The sequence below is a fragment of the Oncorhynchus nerka genome, linkage group LG17 (assembly GCF_034236695.1).
Source record: "Oncorhynchus nerka isolate Pitt River linkage group LG17, Oner_Uvic_2.0, whole genome shotgun sequence".
Lineage (NCBI taxonomy): Eukaryota > Metazoa > Chordata > Actinopteri > Salmoniformes > Salmonidae > Oncorhynchus > Oncorhynchus nerka.
In genome coordinates, this window is record NC_088412.1 from 39,494,831 (window position 1) to 39,518,222 (window position 23,392).

At 43.9% G+C, this 23,392-nt stretch overlaps 1 protein-coding gene across 1 annotated transcript; it reads left to right on the forward strand.

The window, feature by feature from the left end:
* Nucleotides 1-23,378, forward strand: LOC115145509 (synaptotagmin-2-like). Its single transcript, XM_029687039.2, has 10 exons — nucleotides 1-143; nucleotides 13,729-13,892; nucleotides 14,587-14,601; nucleotides 17,637-17,815; nucleotides 18,006-18,095; nucleotides 18,700-18,867; nucleotides 19,030-19,197; nucleotides 19,359-19,476; nucleotides 19,804-19,937; nucleotides 20,168-23,378. Exons 2-10 carry the CDS (start codon nucleotides 13,739-13,741, stop codon nucleotides 20,375-20,377), a joined length of 1,236 nt encoding a protein of 411 aa, XP_029542899.1. The 5' UTR covers nucleotides 1-143; nucleotides 13,729-13,738; the 3' UTR covers nucleotides 20,378-23,378.
* The last annotated feature ends 14 nt before the right edge of the window (nucleotides 23,379-23,392 follow it).

Consider the following 23,392-nt stretch of genomic DNA (forward strand, 5'->3'; position numbering starts at 1 on the left):
AGATTAACGGACAGGGGGAGAGAGAGAGCGTGACGGGGAGAGGAGGTGGTGATCAGCATAACAGTTCTCGCAACACCGAGGCCAGAATTCATCATTTTTAACAAAAGGAAGACGTTTGGGTTTAAATTGGGGATTTCAATTGGGTGAGTTCTGTTGGCGTACGCTCACGTGGTAGCCTTTCATTTACACGGTGCATTTTAAAAGTGTATAATTAGATGGCCTAGAAGTCATTCAAACCCTTGTGCTATGCTTGGTAAATCCGCTAGCGAGCGCTTATGGCGCATGGGACGTCCAGGGTTGATGGGCATAATATTTGCCATATCTGATTAATATATCTTAAAACTGACATGCTCTACTGCTTATTTGAAGTAATATTTGAGAGTAGCCTACCATTCACATTCTATTCTTTATTGTGAGCCATAGGCCTATCCATGCTTTTACTTATTAGGTGCTTAGCCGTTTCCACTGATCCAAAGTTGGCGACACTTTAATTGGATCGATAATGTATTTTTATTCCAGTTTACTTTAACTAGGTGAAAAATAACTGACCAATTATGATACTATATCTACCTCAACTCGGACTTTCTGTCTGTGCATATGTCTAATGACCACCCCTCCCCCCTCCAAAGCTCCCTGCGTGCGTGACAACCAGCTAATATGAAATGTTCAGCTTATTATATGAAAGTTTCCGCTTATTTCGGGTTTTAATAATTTTGGACGGGCACATTTGTGTCTTGTACCGTGTTTGCTTGGTAAGGGGTTAAATCCTGTTGTATCTGTTAGTGGTGCCAAAAGTATCAAATTAGAGGAGATGTACTGCTATGATGTTGGATACAGTTTGCATGTTGGATGCAGTTTGCACGAGGCAGGCTTGATGATGATGACAATGGTGATGATGAATATGAGAAAATGCATTCCAGTCTCAGATGGTCAACTTCTATTTTATTTAACTAACTCGCACAATAGAGAGGGCCATACAGTCAGCCAACAACATCCTGACCATAATGGAACTGTCTTTAGTTCACCACATAGCTACTAAGCCTTGAACCCTCTCAAAGTCCCGCTGCCAGCTGTTCACCTCTCCTGTCATCTCTTTACCACAGCTAGTACGCTACTCTGTCCTCAGTTTCCTTGTTTGTACCTACTTGTTTTGCATTGTGTCTGGTCTGTGTCCCCCATTAAGATATGACCCACATCACCAGTCCCAAAACAAGTCCCTCCCCATACAGTTAAAAGACAGCTGGATGGGTGTAAACAATACCAGCTGGCAGTAGCCTGATAACTATTTCCCTGATAGCCATCCAATTCTTTCAGGTCTGCAGAAAGTTGTCAATAAGTGCCTATTATTAGGGGTGAGGAATCAGTTTGGGATTGGGTTTAGGATATGACCACCTGTTACAGATGGCCCAGTATAGTCCTACTCCAGTGTCTCCCCCCAGTCCTTGTCCATGGGGTACACATTTTAGTTTTTGCCCTAACACTACACTGATTCAAATAATCAACTCATAATCAAGCTTTGATTATTTGAATCAGGTCACTGTGTAGTGCTAGGGGAAAATGTGCACTGCCTGGGGTCCCCAGGACCAAGATTGGGAAACACATGGTCGGTCTTCTTGGTATCTAACCCACAAAACAGACAGGTTTGAAGATGTGTGCCATGATTATTTCCTACACACTCTTGTTGTTCAGAATCTAAACATAGAAGACAGATGATAGTTCTTGGCAATCTGGTTACCAAACATTTTTTCCAGAGAAAGTCAGAAACATTTCAGTTTGTTAAGGTCTCATTTTGTGATGGCCCCTCAAGAATTTGGGTTGATGAACTCAAATCTCAATAAAATAAAATCAAACTTTATTTGTCTCATGCGCCAAATACAACCTTACCGTGACATGTTTACTTACAAGCCCAACAGTGCAGTTCAAGAAGAGTTAAGAAAATATTGACCAAATAAACTAGTAAAAAATAATAAAAACTAACACAATAAAATAACAACAACGAGGCTATATACATGGGTACCGATACAGGGTCAACGTGTGGGGGTACAGGTTAGTCGAGGTACTTTGTACATGGAGGTAGGGGTGAAGTGACTATGCATAGATAATAAATAATGAGTAGCAGCAGTGTACAAAACAAATGTAAATAGTCCTGTGGCCATTTGACTAATTGTTCAGCAGTCTTATGGTTTGGGGGTATAAGCTATTAAGGAGCCTTTTGGTCCTAGACTTGGCGCTTCGATACCGCTTGCCGTGCGGTAGCAGAAAAAATTGTCTATGACTTGGGCGACTGGAGCCTCTGACCATTTTTGGTCTTTCAACTGACACCGCCTAGTATATACAGTGGCAAGAAAAAGTATGTTAAACCCTTTGGAATTACCTGGATTTCTGCATAAATTGGTCATAAAATTTGATCTGATCTTCATCTAAGTCACAACAATAGGCAAACACAGTCTGCTTAAACTAATTACACACAAACAAGTATACGTTTTCATGTCTTTATTGAACACACTGTGTAAACATTCACAGTGTAGGGTGGGAGAAGTTTGTGAGCCCTAGGATTTAATAACTGGTTGACCCTCCTTTGGCAGCAATAACCTCAACCAAATGTTTCTTTAGTTGCGGATCAGACCTGCACAACAGTCAGGAGGAATTTGGACCATTCATCTTGACAAAACTGTTTCAGTTCAGCAATATTCTTAGGATGTCTGGTGTGAACTGCTCTCGAGGTCATGCCATAGCATTTTAAATCGGGTTGAGTTTAGTACTCTGACTGGGCCACTCTCCAGAAGGAGTATTTTATTCTGTTGAAGCCATTCTGTTGTTGATTTCCTTCTGTGTTTTGGGTTGTTGTCCTGTTGCATCACCCAACTTCAATTGTCAGACAGATAGCCTTACAGATAGCCTCCTGCAAAATGTCTTGATAAACTTGGGAATTCATTTTTCCATCGATGATAGAAAGCTGTCCAGGCCATGAGGCAGCATGGCTGCCCCAAACCATGATGCTACCTCCGGCATACTTTACAGTTGGGATGATGTGTTCCTCCCAAACAACTCAACTTTAGTTTAATCTGGCCACAGAATGTTTTGCCAGAAGCGCTGTAGAACATCCAGGTGCTCTCTTGCAAACTTCATACATGCAGCAAAAAAAGTTTTGGACAGCAGTGGCTTCTTCTGTGGTGTCCTCCCATGAACACCATTCTTGTGTAGTGTTTTACATATCGTAGACTCGTCAACAGAGATGTTACCATGTTCCAGAGATTTCTGTAAGTCTTTAGCTGACACTAGGATTATTTTTAACCTCATTGAGCATTCTGCGCTGTGCTCTTGCAGTCATCTTTGCTGTACGGCCACTCCTAGGGAGAGTAGCAACAGTGCTGAACTTTCTCTATTTATAGACAATTTGTCTTACTGTAGAGAATACATTTGTAACCCTTTCCAGCTTTATGCAAGTCAACAATTCTTAATCTTAGGCCTTCTGAGATATTTTTTGTTTGAGGCAAGGTTCACATCAGGCAATGCTTCTTGTGAAGAGCAAACAACATTTTTGTGAGTTTCTTTTATAGGGCACGGCAGCTCTAACCAACATCTCCAATCTCGTCTCATTGATTGGACTCCATGTTAGATAACTCCTGACTCCATTTAGCTTTTGGAAAAGTCATTAGCCTAGGGGTTCACATACTTTTTCCAACCTACACTATGAATGTTTCAATTATGTATTCAATATAGACAAGAAAAATACAATAATTTGTGTGTTATTAGTTTAAGCACACAGTGTTTGTCTATTGTTGTGACTAAGATGAAGATCAGATCCAATTTTATGACTAATTTATGCAGACATTCAGGTAATTCCAAAAGGTTCACATACTTTTTCTTGCAGTTGTAGGTCCTGGATGGCAGGAAGCTTGGCCCCAGTGATGTACTGGGCCGTACGTACTACCCTCTGTCGCACCTTACGGTCAGATGCCAAGTAGTTGCCATATTAGGCGGTGATGCAACCGGTCAGGATGCTCTCAATGGTGCAGCTGTAGAATTCTTTGAGGATCTGGGGACACATGCCAAATCTTTTCAGTCTACTGAGGGGGAAAAGGTGTTGTTGTGCCCTCTTAATGACTGTCTTGGTGTGTTTGGACCATGATAGTTTGTTGGTGATGTGGACACCAAGGAACTTGAAACTCTCGACCCGCTCCACTACAGCCCTGTCAATGTTAATGGGGGCCTTTAGGCAGGTTACCTTCTCTTCCTTGGGCACAGGGACTATGGTGGTCTGCTTGAAACATGTAGGTATTACAGACTCGGTCAGGGAGAGGTTGAAAATGTCAGTGAAGACACTTGCCAGTTGGTCCGAGCTTGCTTTGAGTGCACTTCTTGATAATCCGTCTGGCCCCACGGCTTTGTGAATGCTGACCTGTTTAAAGGTCTTGCTCACATCGCTTTCCCGAGAGCATTATCTCACAGTCGTCCAGTACAGCCGGTGCTCTCATTCATGTTTCAGTGTTGCTTGCCTCAAAGCAAGCATAAAAGGCATTTAGCTCGTAACTGGGCAGCTCATGTCTGGGTTTCCCTTTGTAGTCCTTAAAAGTTTTCAAGTCCTGCGACATCCGATGAGTGTCAGAGCCGATGTATTAGGATTCAATCTTAATCCTGTATTGACGCTTTGCTTGTTTGATGGTTTTTCTGAGGGCATAGCAGGATTTATTTTAAGCGTCCGGATTAGTGTCCCGCTCCTTGAAAGCGGCAGCTCTAGCCGTTAGCTCGATGCGGATGTTGCCTGTAATCCATGGCTTCTGGTTGGGATATGTGCATACGATCACTGTGGGGACGTCATCGATGCACTTACTGATGAAGCCGATGACTAAAGTGGTATACTCCTCAAGGCCATTGGATTAATCCCGGAACATATTCCAGTCTGCAAAACAGTCCTGTAACGTAGCATCTGTGTCATCTGAGCACTATTGAGCTAGTCACTGGTACTTCCTGCTTCAGTTTTAGCTTTTTAGGAATCAGGAGGATATAATTCTGGTCAGATTTGGCAAATGGAAGGCAGGCTTTGTATGCATCTCTGTGTGTGGAGTAAAGGTGGTCCAGACTTTTTTCCCTCTTGTTGCACACGTGACATGCTGGTAGAAATTAGGTAAAATGGATTTAAGTTTGCCTGCATTAAAGTCCCTGGTCACCAGGAACGCCACTTCTGGATGAACATTTCAGTGGGTGGTTCAGGTAAGTCATGACATGGCAGAAGTTGTCACGTTCTGACCTTAGTTCTTTTGTTATGTCTTTGTTTTAGTATGGTCAGGGCGTGAGTTGGGTTGGTTGTCTATGTTCCTTTTTCTATGTGGTGTTTTTGTGTTTGGCCTGGTATGGTTCTCAATCAGAGGCAGGTGTCGTTAGTTGTCTCTGATTGAGAATCATACTTAGGTAGCCTTTTCCCACCTGTGTGGTGTGGGTGATTATTTTCTGTTGAGTGTTTGTATTCTGCACCAGACAGAACTGTTTCGGTTTCGTTCGTTCACTTTGTTGTTTTTGTTCAGTGTTCAATTTCTTTATTAAAAATATGGACACTTACTACGCTACGCATTGGTCCTCACCTTCTTCCACCGACGACCGTTAAACAAGTGGGGTGGTGGGCCTTTCCTCTTTTGTTCTTTGTGGCTCCTGTATTGTTCCTCATGCAAGGGGGGGGCAATGACATCATAACTTTCCATCAAACCAAATTCTTGAATGCCCTACTCCTTGAAGTTTGCAGTTATGTAAAAAAAAACTATTTTGCTCAAAAGATATTTGAAGAATCTCAAATATAAAATAAATTTTGATTTGTTTAACACTTTATTCTTTACTACAGAATTCCATGTGTTATGTCATTATTTTGATGTCTTCACTATTATTCTACAATGTAGAAAATAGTTTAAAAAATAAAGAAAAACCCTTGAATAGTAGGTGTTTTAAAACTTTTTACCGCTAGTGTATATATGTGTCACGACTTCCGCCGAAGTCGGTCCCGCTCCTTGTTCGGGTGGTGTTCTGCGGTCGACGTCTCCGGTCTTCTAGCCATCGCCACTCCACCTTTCATTTTCCATTTGTTTTGTCTTGTTTTCCTGCACACCTGGTTTACATCTCCTCATAATTACTATGTGTATTTAGCCCTCTGTTCCCTCCATGTCTGTGTGGGGTATTGTTTATTGTCAAGGTTGGCATGCTTCCGGCTGGTTTGCCCCGGGATCTGTTTTGAAGCCATGCTTTGTGGCAGCCGGTACTTTGTACTTTGTTGTTGTACTTTGTGCTGCCTCACTTGTTCTTTGGGCATTTGTTCTGTGACGCGGTTGCGTCAGTTGTAATAATTGCCTCAGTAAAAGTGCTCTGTCCACTCATCTCTGCTCTCCTGCGCCTGACTTCCATGCACCAGCTACACCCACCGTTTGATCATATGGTTGTATTGTCTGTCATGTGAAGTATTGGTCACAATATCAGTCCTCGCATTCTCAATCCTAACCTTAACCTTTGCAAAAAACGAATGTATTACTGAATCTAGACAGGCACTTTCCAACATGAGTTCATCGATCCAAATTCTTAAGGAGATTTTTTTGGCTATATACTTCATTCCAGAATAACTTTAACTGCCTATGGCCCAATAAAATCAACCAGTAGCCTGTATAGCTAGGCCTATTCCATTGACCTTGTCCAGCACAAACCACTCCAAAGGCTTATGCTAGTATGTGACCATAAAACCCTTGGAATAACAGTGACTTTCGCCAAGACCGGAAGTGAAAAAATAACCTTCCAACAGAGTGGTCAGTCAGGCATGTAAGCATTTAACCAGTATCTAATCAGTAAGGTCCGGCCCTGACTCCCTGCATTCTGCCAGCATGATCTGTTTAAGGGAGTATACCACTGTGAGTGAGAAGTGGTGGCCAACCCTATGCTACTCAACCAAGCTAGCCCCCTCTCACCGCATTGTGCACGTGTGTGTGTGCTTGTATGGGTGTGTTAGCGTGTGTGCGTGTGTGTGTGTGATCTTGACTGATGAAGTCACAAGCCTATTAGCCAGCAGTCTTATGTTTTGCCTCCCCTCACTCACCATCACATAGCTGTGCTTACTAATCCTGCGCTTATGCATTCTATCTGCTTGGATTTAACAGGTTAATTTGACAAGTCACAAATCAGATATTGTTATGGAAATGTGATTGTTGGTTGGATAACTAGGTGGGATCTGTCTGTGTGACAGCAGGGGATGTTGTGGGGGTTAATGGGAGTGGTTTAGGTTGGATAAGGGATAGTAGGGGATAAGGAGAGGGACGGAAGCAGAGAGCAAACTGAACTGTCCCTAATTTAGTTAAGCTCTGGGATTTGGGGATTACCTTTGGCAGTGAATCTTGTTACGTGTCTGTGCACAGTGAGAGGAGGACAGCAGATGTAGGAAGGTTGGAGTGTGTGTGGCATAATGCAGCCTTGCATGGAGGTATGCATATGCATATTTAACAGAGCGGGTCTTGTGTGCATTTTAGTGTGTGTGTGTGTGTGTGTGTATGTGTGTGTGTGCATGCATGTGTGTGTGCCAACAGCCAGCCTTTGATGGAGTCAGAGGGATTAGTGATGGACGTAGTGGGCATAAGAATGAGAGTTTCACTGTACCTCAACACACTCACGTTATGAACCAAGAGAGAAAGGAGGGAGGGAGGGAGCGAGAACAAGATAGGGGGACACGGAAGGGAGGAGAGAGATAGAGTAACTGATAAGAGAAAGGGTTGGTGAGACGGAGTCAGGGGGTGAGGAGGGAGGCATGGAGGTAGATTTTTTATTTTTTATTTAGGATCCACATTCCCTCATCTGACTAAATGTATATATCCCTCTGTTCTCCCCATGTCTGTGTGTGGAATTGCGCCGGGTATGTGTTTGACCTGTGTGTTTTGTTTATTGTACCGTTTGTGTACTTTGGGCGTAATCGCTGTTTTCCTTGGGCATGAATAAAGTGCTCCTGTTATCACCCAACTCTGCTCTCCTGCACTTGACTTTCCTTCAACCATTTGCGCACATCGTGACAGAATTCCACACCATCTATTGAGTCAGCAGGAGCAGGTACCCCTGTTGTAGGGGTCGAGGAGCGCGTCCGGGAGCACACGGCGATGCTCTACCATCTCGGCGCTGTCATGGATCGCGTAGTCCAGACAATGGATCGCTGGGAGAGACAGGGAGTCCCTCAAGCGCCCTCCCCAGCACAACAGTGGTCCCCACTACTCGCCTCTCCTGCACCCGGTCCCAATGGGATTCGTCTCGCCCTTCCCAGGGAGTTTGATGGGACAGCGGCACGCTGCCAGGGGTTCCTGCTGCAGCTGGAACTGTATCTAGTGACCGTCTACCCGGCTCCTTTGGGATGTGAGAGGGTGTCCGCCCTCGTCTCGTGCCTCTCCGGGAAAGCCCTTGAGTGGGCCAACGCCGTGTGGGTAGAAGGAGATGCGGCGCTGGACCACTTTGTGGAGTTCACCCGCCGCTTCCGGGCAGTCTTCGACCACCCACCCGAGGGTAGAGCGGCGGGTGAACGTCTTTTCCACCTGAGGCAGGGGACGAGGAGCGCCCAGGAGTTCGTCTTGGACTTTCGGACCCTGGCCACCGGAGCGGGATGGAACAACAGGGCCCTGATCGACCACTATCGCTGAAGCCTGCAGGGAGTTGGCCGGCAGGGACACCACCCTCATGTTTGATCAGCTGGTGGACCTGTCCATCTGGCTGTATAACCTGCTGGCCACCCGTGGATGTTCAGACGCAGCTCTGTTGGTTTCATCTCCCAGTACCACCGTTCCTGTGCCTATGGGGCTGGGAGGTGCTGCACTCAGGGAGGCCGGAGGAGGGGCCTTCACGTGCACCATCTGTGGCAGCAGAGGGCACACTGCCGGTCGGTGTCTGTTTGGTTCCTCTGGGGGTCGAAGCAACAGGCAGAGCACTCTGGCGTCACCCCAAGTGAGCCTTCACCATTCTCATCCAGGACCCTCTGTTGCCCTGTTATTGCAAGTTAACTCCCCGCATTCCCAGCATAAGGCGCTGGTTGATTCAGGCGCAGCTGTGAAATTCATAGACAGATCATTTGCCCATAGTTTAGGGATCCCCATTGTTCTAGTGGCTAAGCCCTTCCCAGTTCACGCCTTAGATAGTCAACCAATAGCGTCACGGTTAATTAGGGAGGCCACAGCTCTCCTGGGTATGGTGACGCAGGGGGGTCACAAGGAGAGAATCAGTCTCTTCCTCATTGACTCTCCTGCATTTCCCATGATGCTAGGCCTGCCCTGGTTAGCTTGTAATGACCCCACTGTTTCATGGCAACGGCGGGCTCTCACGAAGTGGTTGCGAGAGTGCTCATGTGTAGGGGTTTCCGTTGGAGCTACTACGGTGGAAAGTCCAGACCAGGTCTCCACCATGCGCATTCCCCCCAAATATTCCGATTTGGCTCTCGCCTTCTCCAAGAAGAAGGCGACTCAATTACCACCCCATCGTTGGGGGGATTGTGCGATAAACCTCCAGGTAGATGCCGCACTTCCCAGGTGTCACGTGTATCCCCTGTCACACGCGGAGACGTTGGCTATGGAGACATATTTCTCCAAATCTCTGCGTCAGGGGTACATTCGGTCCTCCACTTCACCTGCCTCCTCGAGTTTCTCGGTAGTATGGGAGCTGGACACGGACATTGAGCAGGCATTAAGTGCAGAGCCCGCTCCCTTCCAGTGTTCCGCTGGGCATCTGTACATTCCGCCTGCTGTCCGTAACCGGCTGTTATATTGGGCCCACACGTCACCCTCCTCGGGTCATCCAGGCATTGGTCGGACAGTGCGCTGTCTGAGTGGGAAGTACTGGTGGCCCACCTCGGCTAAGGACATGAGGGTTTATGTTTCCTCCTGTCACCATTTCCGCCGAAGTTGGCTCCCCTGCCAACTTCGTCGTCACCGTCCTACTAGCCGCTACCGATCCCTTTTTCGTTTGTTTGTCTGTTGGTTTTGTCTTATTGGTTTCACCTGTGTGTATTTTAGTTTATTAGCTTCCCTATATATAGTAGGTTGTCCCGCCCTTGTTTTGTGCGGGATTGTTTTTGTTACTCTGTTGGATTGTGGTTTTCATGTGGTTATTCTCCGGACTGTTTTGTCCTGTGTTTGGGCTGGTCTATTCTATGCGCCCTGTGTATTGGCGTGACCGTTTGTTTGCCAGAGAATAAATTCACGATATACTGAACCCTGCTCTCTGCGCCTGATTCCAATCCACCACTCCTAGTATCCCGTGACACCTCCTGCTCGGTGTGCGCCCAGTGTAAGGATCCTAGGCACCTGCCCAGAGGTAAGCTACACGCCTTAGCCATTCCACAATGGCCTTGGTCGCACCTGTCGGTCGATGTCCTTACCGATCTTCCTCCCTCACAGGGTAACACCACGGTCCACAACGACGATCCTGGTCGTTTTTCCAAGTCCTGCCGTCTCCTTCCTCTGCCCGGTCTCCCTACGGCCCCACAGACTGCGGAGGCCTTGTTGACACACGTCTTCCGGCTCTAAGGGGTGCCTGAGGATATAGTGTCTGATCGGGGTCCCCAGTTCATTTCGAGGGTTTGGAGGGCGTTCATGGAACGTCTGGGGGTCTCGATCAGCCTTACCTTGGGTTTTCACCCCAAGATTAATGGACAGGTGGAGAGAGTGAACCAGGGTGTGGGCAGGTTTCTGCGGTCTTCTGCCAGGACCGGTCGGGGGAGTGGGCGGCGTTCGTGTACTGGGCCGAGATGGCTCGCTGCGCCACTCCTCTACTAACCTCTCCCCCTTCCAGGGGTACCAGCGCCTTGGCATCAGAGTCAGGCCGAGGCTCCTGAGGTGGACGACTGGTTCAGGCGTGCGGAGGAGACCTATTTACCCCCATGTTCACCTCCAGCGGGCCGTGCTGCGCCAGAAGGCCAGCGCAGACCGTCACCGCAGTGAGGCTCCGGTGTTTGCACCGGGGGACCGGGTCTGGCTCTCGACCCGAAACCTGCCCCTCCGCATGCCCTGCCGGAAGCTGGAGCCGCGGTTTGTTGGGCCATTTAACATCCTGAGAAGACTGAACGAGGTTAGTTACCGGTTACAGCTTCCCCCCGATTACCGTATTAACCCCTCGTTTCATGTGTCTCTCCTCAAGCCGGTGGTGACTGGTCCGCTCCAGGAATCTGAGGTGCGGGAGGTTCCTCCGCCCCCTTTGGACATCAAGGGGGCCCCGGCGTACATCGTTCGTTCCATCCTGGATTTGAGGCGTCGGGTGGGGGGCCTTCAGTACCTCGTGGAGTGGGAGGGGTACGGGCCGGAGGAGAGGTGCTGGGTTCCGGTTGCAGATGTTTTGGATTCTGAACTGCTGCGGGAGTTTCACCCTCGCCCTGCGCCTCGTCCGTCGGGTCGAGGCCGGTGTCGGCACGCCGCTGGAGCTGCGTGTCAAGGTGGGGGGTCAAGGTGTCACAACTTCCATCGGCTCCTCTTCTTGTTCGGGTGGCAAGACAAATAGATCGACGTCACCGGCTTTCTAGCCATCGCCGCTCCATTTTTCATATATCTATTTGTCTTGTCTTTTCCATACACACCTGGTTTTCATTTCCCCAATCAATCTACTTGTATTTAACCCTCTGTTTCCCATCATGTTTGTGTGTAATTGTTTCATGTTATTGTGGTATTTTATTACGCGCTTTACTTTTGTTATGTTCTGTGTAATTGAGCGCGTTTGATTTATGTAGTGCTCTCGTTTTTCGGAACTAAAATAAAAGTTTGCCTACTCTCCTGCAGCTGACTTTGCCTCTAATACACCCGTTGACACTTTTCAAATTCAGGTCACTTCGAGCAGTTTGTTGATTCCATCGGTAAATAGCCCACCCAATCTACCTAACTCATCCCCATACTGTTTTTATTTACTTTTCTGCTCTTTTGCACACCAGTATCTCTACTTGCACATCATCATCTGCTCATTTATTTATCACTACAATTTATCAATTGTAATTATTTGCTCCTATGGTCTATTTATTGCCTACCTCCTCATGCATTTTGCACACACTGTATATAGACTTGCTTTTTTTATATACTGTGTCATTGACTTGTTTATTGTGTTATTGGCTTGTTTATTGTTTATTCCATGTGTAACTTTGTGTTGTTGTCTGTGTCACACTGCTTTGCTTTATCTTGTCCAGGTCGCAGATGTAAACGAGAACTTGTTCTCAACTTGCCTACCTGGTTAAATAAAGGTGAAATAAAAATAAATAAAAATTCTATGTAGAATTGTAATTGTAACCAGCTGCAATAGGATTGTGAGTGCACAAAGTTTGGGCATATAGCTGACCCAACATACAGTGTTGCCTACCAAAGGCAAACATGGATTTGTAATTTTACACAACAAGCTTTTTCAAATTCAGCTAACTTCGAGAAGTTTGTCAAGTGAACAAACTCTCACCCATAAGCTACATTTATTGTGCTTCTGAAGTCCACCCTACTCACAGAATAATGCTGATTAAGTTAAATTGGCTTTTTTACAGTGAAGACAAACATGAATTTGTATTTTGACTCAACAAGTTTTAATACATTCAGTTTACTGTGAGCAAAGTTTGTTGAGTGAACAAACGTTCACTCATTAGCTCAATTTATTGTCTTTCTTATGTTCACCAAACTCACAGATTAATTAATGCTGATTAAGCATTGTACGAAGGGCTATTTAAATACATTTGATTTGATTAAGCAGTTGGTTAAGTTGGCTTTTTTTACAGTACAACCCCTGGACCGGACGCTATTCTATCACAGGCCCTTAACTACCAATCTGTCTATTTAAAGCTGAGTGCCAACCAAGCAAAGGTGCATTGACTCAGTTGACTTAATTACCATATTTTGGGAAAAATGGTATGACTCAGCAGGGTACACTTTAAAATAAATATGCAATTTGGAACAAAATAAGGTTATTGAGAGCAATTCCATATGGTAACCATTGTATGGTCTCTAGAGAACCTGGAATGGGATGGTTGTTTGAAGAATCATACAAAAATCCCAAACCAGAAATGTTTCTGCCCGAAAGGACTGCAATTTAATAGCCCTGCTGTAGGGTTTAAGCCTTATGTGCATATTTCCCAGGGCGCCTTTCCAGTGGATTTTAGTTACTTGTACCACCTATGACTGTGTTTGCTGGTGATAGAGAGTTGATGCTTTCAATCCTGAGACCTTCAACAAGTGAGACCTAAGTGAATATGCAAAAATTCACCAGCAATAGAGAATGCTGGGGAATATGATAATAATATCAACACTGGGGTTCCGTTACACCAATGGGTGTTAATTTAACTATTGAATCAACACTAGAAATGTTACACTGGAAAATAAACAGTTGTTAACACTAGCCACTTTGTTGTGAATCGAACACATCTGCAGGCTTCTACACATTTCTAGAACCTTTTAGAATTCTGAAGAAACGTAGAGGCCAGGTCAAGGACCCTACACTTAACTCAAAGGTTCTTAAATGGGGGAAAGTTCTCCAAGGAACCTTAAGAGCTGAGGAAGAACCATTTAAGAACCTTTCATTTTTTTTCAGTGTTACGAACTCCAAACCTTCCAGTCTCAGGGCAGACACTCGAAACACACAAGGCCACTGAGTTGGTTAGGAGCAACCCTAACCCTATCTAGTTTACTTACTTAACATGATGTTTAGAATGTATGGCATGTTAAAATATTTCTTAAACTACTCGAAAGTGATTGCTCTTTTGTCTCCTCTGCCTTTTAGCTGAGCTGCGATGCAATTGGCCAGTGTGCAAGCACGGCCCCGTCGGGCGGCTGAGGAGAGAGAAGAGCCGCCTCCAGGCCCCGTCCCTCCCTCCACTCATCACTCTGACCACCAGTTCAAGAATATGAAGAGCAAGTTCTTCAACGAACTCACCCACATGCCAAGTGAGCCCTGAACACAATGAACACACACACACACACACATCCATCGTTCATTCTGTGTGTGTAATTTCGTTTCACATACAGTGGGGCAAAAAAGTATTTAGTCAGCCACCAATTGTGCAAGTTCTCCCACTTAAAAAGATGAGAGATGCCTGTAATTTTCATCAAAGGTACACTTCAACTATGACAGACAAAATGAGAAGAAAAAACCCCAGAAAATCACATTGTAGGATTTTTTATTAATTCATTTGCAAATTTGGTCTTGGCCATAGTGGAGTTTGGAGTGTGACTGTTTGATGTTGTGGACAGGTGTCTTTTATACTGATAACAAGTTCAAACAGGTGCCATTAATACAGGTAACGAGTGGAGGACAGAGGAGCCTCTTAAAGAAGTTACAGGTCTGTGAGAGCCAGAAATCTTGCTTGTTTGTAGGTGACCAAATACTTGTTTTCCACCATAATTTGCAAATAAATTCATTAAAAATCCTACAATGTGATTTTCTGGATTTTTTTCTTCTCATTTTGTCTGTCATAGTTGAAGTGTACCTATGATGAAAATTACAGGCCTCTCTCATATTTTTAAGTGGGAGAACTTGCACAATTAGTGGCTGACTAAATACTTTTTTGCCCCACTGTAATGTCCTCTCATCATTTCTTCTCTTTCATTTCATCCCCTGCTTTTCCTCCACTTATCACAGATCATAAACTCAAAAGTAAGTTAATATTGTTTTCACATCGCCTGTGCTCTCCTTTCCATCACTCCTCACAATAACATGTCAGATATCAATGTTCCATAACATAAGGCTACACGAGGTCTATGTATGTTGTGTTATACACTAGGTGTACAAAACATTAAGGACACCTGCTCTTTCCAGACATGACCAGGTGAATCCAGGTGACAGCTATGATCCCTTTGAATATTTGTTTTACAAAGTCTTTATATAATGTATAGTCTGTTTTCCCCTGACTGTAATGTTTGGATACTCTGTTGTATACTCTGTTTTTCTATATTGTATATTTTGAGTTGCTTAAAAAAAAAGGCCCCCCAAAAAATACATGATCCTTTATTGATGTCACTTCTTAAATCCACTTCAACCAGTGTAGATTAACCTCTTAGTCCGCCCCATCCCGCATGCGGTATCGTTACTACAGCCTCAAGCTCATTAGCATAACGCAACGTTAGCGATTTTTAAAAATCGCAAATGAAACGAAATAAATATGCCTGTTCTCAAGCTTATCCTTTTCTTAACAATCCTGTCGTCTCAGATTTTCAAAATATGCTTTAGAACCAGAGAAAATCACTAATTTGTGTAAGAGTGGTGATAGCTAGCTTAGCGTTAGCATTAGCATTTAGCACGCAACATATTCACAAAAACCAGCCAAGGAATCAAATAAAATAATTTACCTTTGAAGAACTTCAGATGTTTCAATGAGGAGACTCTCAGTTACATAGCAGATGTCCAGTTTTTCCTGAAAGATTCTTGTGTAGGACACATCGTTCCCTTTTGTTACTATGCATTTGGCTACCGAAACTAACCGAAAATTCAGTCACCTACATGTCGAACTTTTTCCGAATTAACTCCATAATATCGACTGAAACATGGAAAACGTTGTTTGAATCAATCCTGAAGGTGGTTTGTCATATTTCTCTCCATTGAAAGCACCGTCCTTGTAGCCTGGTTTGTTCTGAGATTTGAATGGAAAAATACCGGGACCTGACTTTTGCGCACCAATTGGCACGCAGACACCTAGCGGGACACCTGGTAAATGTAGTCTCTTATGGTCAATCTTCCAATGATATGCCTACAAATACGTCACAATGCTGCAGAGACCTTGGGGAAACAAGAGAAAGAGTCCGTTCATTCCTGTCGCATTCACAGCCATATAAGGCGATCATGGAAAACGTAGCCTCAGAAATCCTGTGCATTTCCTGGTCGGTCATACATCTTGGTTTTGCCCGAAACATTTGTTCTAAGGGACTCACAGTGAAAATCTTTGCATTTCTGGAAACGTAAGACTGTCTTCTTTCCAAAGCTATCAATTCCAAGCATATTCGAGCATCTTTTCGTGACAAAATATTGCGCTTAAAACGGGCACGTCTTTTTATCCAAAAATGAAATACTGCCCCTATAGGACTAACAGGTTAAGGGGAGGAGACAAGTTAAAGAAGGATTTTTAAGCCTTGAGACAATTGAGAAATGGATTGTGTATGTATGCCATTCAGAGGGTGAATGGGAAAGACAAAATATTTACGTGCCTTTGAACAGGATATTGTAGTAGGTGCCAGGTGCACCGGTTGGTGTCAAGAACTGTAACACCGCTGGATTTTTCCACACTTAACAGTTTCCCGTGTGTATCAACAATGGTCCATCACCGAAAGGACATCCAGCCAATTTGACACAACTTTTGGGAGGAATTGGAGTCAACATCCCTGTGGAATGCTTTCTCCACCTTGTAGAGTCCATGCCCCGATGTATTGAAGCTGTTCTGAGGGCAAAAGGGGGAGGGTAAAACTCAATATTATGAAGTTGTACTTAACTTCTTGCGTCGAGCAATCCCGTATCCGGGATAGCCTCAAGCTCATTACCATAACGCAACGTTAACTATTCATGAAAATCGCAAATGAAATGAAAGAAATATATTCACTTACAAGCTTAGCCTTTTGTTAACAACACTGTCATCTCAGATTTTCAAAATATGCTTTTCAACCATAGCTACACAAGCATTTGTGTAAGAGTATTGATAGCTAGCATAGCATTAAGCCTAGCATTCAGCAGGCAACATTTTCACAAAAACAAGAAAAGCATTCAAATAAAATAATTTACCTTTGAAGAACTTCGGATGTTTTCAATGAGGAGACTCTCAGTTAGATAGCAAATGTTCAGTTTTTCCAAAAATATTATTTGTGTAGGAGAAATCGCTCCATTTGGTTCATCACGTTTGTCTAAGAAAAAAAAACGAAAATTCAGTCATTACAATGCCAAACTTTTTTCCAAATTAACTCCATAATATCAACAGAAACATGGCAAACGTTGTTTAGAATCATCCTCAAGGTGTTTTTCACATATCTATTCGATGATAAATCATTCGTGGCAGTTGGGTTTCTCCTCGGAAGCAAATGGAAAAATACACGCAGCTGGAGATTACGCAATAATTGCGACGGAGGACACCAAGCGAGCACCTGGTAGATGTAGTGTAAAATGGTCAATCTTCCAATGATATGCCTACAAATACGTCACAATGCTGCAGACACCTTGGGGAAACGACAGAAAGTGTAAGCTCATTCCCTGGCGCATTCACAGCCATATAAGGAGACATTGGAACACAAGCGCCTTCAAAATCTGGGGCATTTCCTGTTTGAAATGTAATCTTGGTTTCGCCTGTAGCATCAGTTCTGTGGCACTCACAGGTAATATCTTTGCAGTTTTGGAAACGTCAGAGTGTTTTCTTTCCAAAGCTGTCAATTATATGCATAGTCGAGCATCTTTTTGTGACAAAATATCTTGTTTAAAACGGGAACGTTTTTTTATCCAAAAATTAAAAGAGCGCCCCCTATATCGAAGAAGTTAATGTTTTGTACACTCAGTGTATATGTCATAACCCTACATAAGGCCTATGTACAGTATGTTCTATAATAGATAGCATAAGGCTACATAAGTATTATATGTATGTTATATGTATGTTGTTATGTATGTTGTATTATAGATATCATAAGGCTATATAAGGCCTATGTCTATCTCTCCCCCAGTTCCCATGTGGGCAATAGGAGCGATAGTGGTGGTGGTGCTGGCTCTGGTGGCCTGTCTAGGTTTCTGTATCTGGAAGAAGTGCATCAACAAGGGCAAGAAGCCCAAGAAAGCACGCGAGAGGAAAGGAGGCCGAGGCAGAAGAAAGAAGGAGGGAGCCGGAGAAGGAGAGGAGGGCAAGGTGAGAGGAGAGGAGACAGAAGGAGGGAGGGCAATAATGGGTTCAAGTACCTAATTTGCAACTGGGTTTGAAATTATCTGAAGTGATTTCCAGATGTAATGTCAGTAACTGTGTGAAGAGAGAGACTAATGCAGTGGCTGTGTAATGATACCTGTGATAAATAATTGATTTGATGTTCTCTCTCATTTAGGAAGGAGAAGGTAAGGAAGGAGAGGAGGAGGAAAAAGAGAATTTCGGAAAACTGGAGTTCACCCTGGACTACAACTTCACTGACAACCAGGTGTGTGTCTGTGTGTGTGTGTGCATTCGTGTGCATGCTTTTGTGTGCATTTCTGTCTTGTCCTCCTTGACATTTGACCTCCTTGATCAGACTAATAACACGTCTAAAGGCTCTCTGACCTCTGTTCTTTGTCTGCTCAGCTCTCAGCTTTAACCTCTGACCTCATATTTGTGTCCTCAGTGACCTATGACCTTTTCCTCTTAACGGCTGAGCATTAAGCTGTGACCTTTAGAGGGGACATTTTCTATCCGCTAAATCGCTCTTACATTTAAAAGTCAGTTTAATTGCACTGCGCTATTATGCGGCTTGAATTGAATCCCGGAAAACATTGCATATATGTGACAAATGAAATAATTTTTGGGATGAAGTCCTGTGCCGTTGTTTTGAAGTGTTCCGTTTGTGTTTGGAAAAATCTCAGGTGTAATTTTGCTGCGTTTCCGATTGAGAAGTCATTTGCAGCATTTATCATTCCCTTTAAAAGCTGCATTGCAATCCCCATATGGATTGAATCCCAGCTGAAATCCGCCTAAGTTATCACTGTGTTCAGATCTTACCTCTAACCTCTTACCTCTAACCTTTTCCCCCTCTCTGCCCCTTCTTCCAGCTGATTGTGGGTATCCTGCAGGCGGAAAACCTGCCAGCCATGGACATGGGCGGCACCTCAGACCCCTATGTCAAGGTCTACATGCTGCCAGACAAGAAGAAGAAGTTTGAGACCAAAGTCCAGCGCAAGAATCTCTGCCCAGTGTTCAATGAAACCTTCATCTTCAAGGTCAGTATGGGGTGCTGGAGAACAGACAGTGATATAGAGATGTTGTATTCATTCATGTGTATATGTAAAATCCTTAGAAAAGCTCTTACAGTACTGAGGTTTATGTAGTCGAGAACACTCTGTCTTGACCGTCTCCTTCCTGTTCTGTGTGTTCCTCCACAGATCCCCTACCAGGAGCTGGGCGGTCAGACTCTGGTCCTACAGGTCTTTGACTTTGATCGCTTTGGTAAACACGACGTGATTGGACAGATCTCCATCCCCATGAACAGTGTGGACCTGGCTCAGCCACTCCACGAATGGAGGGATCTGGTTGGAGGAGAGAAAGAGGAGGTGAGGACAGAGAAATACAGTCTGTTTGGATTTAGGGTGCATGCTTTTTTTTTACGTCTACCTGTCTGTGTCTGTCTGTGTCTGCATATCAAACTATATCGAACTGTCTGTTTTAATACATCTTTCTATCTACGTGCCTGTTTGTGTTTGTCTGGTCACAGGTAGAGAAGCTAGGGGACATCTGTATCTCTCTGCGCTACGTCCCCACGGCCGGTAAATTGACCATCAACATCATGGAGGCCAAGCACCTGAAGGCGATGGACTGCGGAGGCTTGTCAGGTGAGCTTCTATTAATCCTTACACTCTCCTAGTCAATACTAGCCATGCTGTGACGTTTCACTCTTTTTTTTCAAAACTAGACATTCTGTGATGGTAAACTCAACTAGCTAATAGTAGCCATGCTGTGACCTATTAATGACATCTGGTTGCCTACATTTTGTTGAAGTAATTCAACTTAAACCATTGGGCAGCATTACAGAGTTGCAGACACTACACATTAATTTACTGCATAATAATTTCTTCTGACAGTTTTTCATCCAAGTGGCTCACCCTCTGTTTGACCTCTGTAACTAACATTCCTCTCTACCCCATGGCTTCTCCTACCAGATCCCTTCGTTAAAGTTGTGCTGCAGCACCAAGGCAAGCGGCTGAAGAAGAAGAAGACAACAGTCAAACAGAACACTCTGAACCCCTACTTCAACGAAAGCTTCAGCTTCGAGATTCCATTTGGCCAAATACAGGCATGTACAACAAACTTCCCATAAGGAAGACATCTTGGGGTTGTGATAACAGGTTTTCCTGTGGGTTGGGTGACCTGTGTTTGAGGACTCTCCCGGTGTTTCTCTAGAACATTGCACTCTCCTGCCATTTCCTGCTGTATGTTGAACAACACTGTACATGTGGTGGTATTTTGATTTCATCTGACTTTTTAAACTTGACGCTTTTTCCGCTCTTCCCTTTCCTCTTGCAGAAAGTCCAAGTGTTGATCACAGTGTACGATTACGACAAGCTGGGCAGCAACGACGCCATCGGGAAGGTTTGGATCGGCTTCGGTGCCTCAGGGGTGGGCCTTCGCCATTGGTCAGACATGCTGGCCAATCCAAGACGTCCCGTAGCCCAGTGGCACGCCCTGTGTCCTGAGGAGGAGGTGGACGAGGCCCTGAAGAAACCCATCCGCTAAACGTACACTGACACGTCATTGAACATTCTTGTACATGTTAAAACAAACAACATAAGACACAACAACCCACCTGACATTTCTGATAATTTTTTCTGGCACTCTCTCCTTCCTTATTATTCTCCATAGAAAATCAAAAGAATACTTATTTTGCATATGAACTAATTGTACTCTTTGTTTTTACTTTTCTGTCCCTTTTGACCATTTTGATGTTAAGTTATGAGTATGGCTGACTGTTTTGTGCTTTTGTGTATGAATGTGTGCACGTGTGTCTGTGCGCGTGTGTTAGTATTAAACCATAGTTCATGAAAGCTTTCTATTATTTATCTCCTGAATGTAATGTGAGCGGTTGTAAATGGATGGATGGTCAGATAGATTTGCAACCTTAAGTATTTATTTATTTAACCCTTATTACAGATGAGTCCTGAAATACATTCGATCACACCGACAGCGTCATTGCATTTTGGTACACCAGAATTATTTTCCAATGAAACACTGCGTTTGCCTTGCAGTATTGCTTTGCAGAGGCAGTTGCAGTGTCGGTGTGGTGCACACTTTGGATTTATCAAACATATGCGTCAAACTGTATATGTAGACAGCTTAACACGTTGTATTTACAACTTGAGCAGCTGAGCAAAATCTGTGGGATGGCTGGATAATTTCTACGTCCTCTTCCCTCCCCACACCCACACCCTCCCTCCCTGTCTGTCTGTCGGATGGACGCACTGGACTGGCCTCAGCCAAACATGTGAGCAGGGATTTAGAGAGAGAGGAGGGGGGAGGAGGAGCTGGGGAAGATATACAGTGCCAGTCAAAAGTTTGGGCACACCTACTCATTGAAGGGTTTTTCTTAATTTTACTATTTTCTACATTGTAGAATTATAGTGAAGACATGAAAACTATGAAATAACACATAGTAGTAACAAAAAAGTGTGAAACAAATCAAAATATATTTAATATTTGAGATTCTTCAAAGTAGCCACCCTTTGCCATGATGACAGCTTTGCACATTCTTGGCATTCTCTCAACCAGCTTCATGAGGTAGTTACCTGGAATGTAATTCAATTAACAGGTGTGCCTTGTTAAAAGTTCATTTGTGGAATGTATTTCCTTCTTAATGCGTTTGAGCCAATCAGTTGTGTTATGACAAGGTATGGGTGGTATACAGAAGATAGCCCTATTTGGTAAAGGACCAAGTCCATATTATGGCAAGAAGAGCTCAAATAAGAGAAATGCCAATCCATCATTACTTTAAGACATGAAGGTCAGTCAATGAAGAAAATTTGCAGTCGCAAAAACCATCAAGTGCTATGATGAAACTGGCTCTCATGAGGACCTTCACAGGAAAGGAAGACCCAGAGTTACCTCTGCTGCAGAGGATAAGTTCATTAGAGTTACCAGCCTCAGAAATCATCAATTAATTGCACCTCAGATTGCAACCCAAATAAATGCTTCACATAGTTCAAGTCACAGACACATCTCAACATCAACTGTTCGGAGGAGACTGTGTGAATCAGGCCTTCATGGTCGAATTTCTGCAAAGAAACCACTACTAAAGGACACCAATAAGAAGAAGAGATTTGCTTGGGCCAAGAAACATGAGCAATAGACATTAGAACGGTGGAAATCTGTCTTTTGGTCTGAGGAGTCCAAATTTGCGATTTTTGGTTCCAACGACCATGTCTTTGTGATACGCAGAGTAGGTGAACGGATGATCTCCGCATGTGTAGTTCCCACTGTGAAGCATAGAGGAGCAGGTGTGGTGGTGAAAATGTCAATGATTTATTTAGAATTCAAGGCACACTTAACCAAAATGCTTACCACAGCATTCTGCAGCGATACTCCATCCCATCTGGTTTTTGCTTAGTAGGACTATCATTTGTTTTTTCAATGACCCAAAAATACACCTCCAGGCTGTGTAATGGCTATTTGACCAAGAAGGAGAGTGATGGAGTGCTGCATCAGAAGAACTGGCCTCCACAATCACCCAACCTCAACCCAATTGAGATGGTTTGGGATGAGTTGGACTGCAGAGTGAAGGAAAAGCAACCAACAAGTGCTCAGCATATGTGGGAACTCCTTCAAGCATTCGAGGTGACTACCTCAAGAAGCAGGTTGAGAGTGTGCCAAGAGTGTGCAAAGCTGTCATCAAGACAAAGGGTAACTAATTTGAAGATTCTGAAATATAAAATATATTTTGATTAATTTCTATATATATATATATGTATATATATACAGAGAGAGAGAGAGAGAGAGAGCAAGAAAGAGGAAGAGCTAGATGAAGAAAAGATGCATGACAGAGGAGATAATCATAACTGTAAGATATCACGTAAAAAGGGAGATAGAGGAGAATATTAATTAATTAAGTTAGAGGGCAAGCTTTCCAAGCTCTAACTTAAACAAGTCATTCAACAAAATCACTGCTACTAGCATTCAGCAGTGGCAGTTTGGTGACAAGAGTTAAGGCTCTATTCAATCCGTATTGCGGAAATTCAGTGTTACAGCGTTTGCGTTTACAGTGTTTTGATTGAAATTTAAAGACAATGTTCTTGCGTTAGCGGAAACCGCATTCACTGTAAATGCTGCATATGTCGGCTCAATCAGAAATGACCTTTACATTTCTATCGCAGAATCTGTTATGCTTCAGTGATACAGATTGAATGGAGCGTGTTTGTTTATGTGTTCCTCCACACATGTGAGACAGACAGTGTCATTACTGAGCTCTCTGCAAGTAGATCAAGCCTATAATTCCCTTCTGCCTGTCTAGTATGTAGTGATGATTACTAGTGTCTGCTGTAATAATGGTTTCTAGTGTCAGGTAATATGTGTGTTGTGTGTTTAAACCAATGAGTGTGTCTAATTAGTGCTTATACATCTCTCCAGCAGAGGGCATCGTTTCCCTAGTTGAGTAATGTGGGAGCAGGATGACGTTGGCCAGCCTAGACACTGATACAAGGTCGATTTTGAGTCATTATACTTCTCCCAGGCTCCCAATAAAGTAATAAAAGTGTGTGTGTG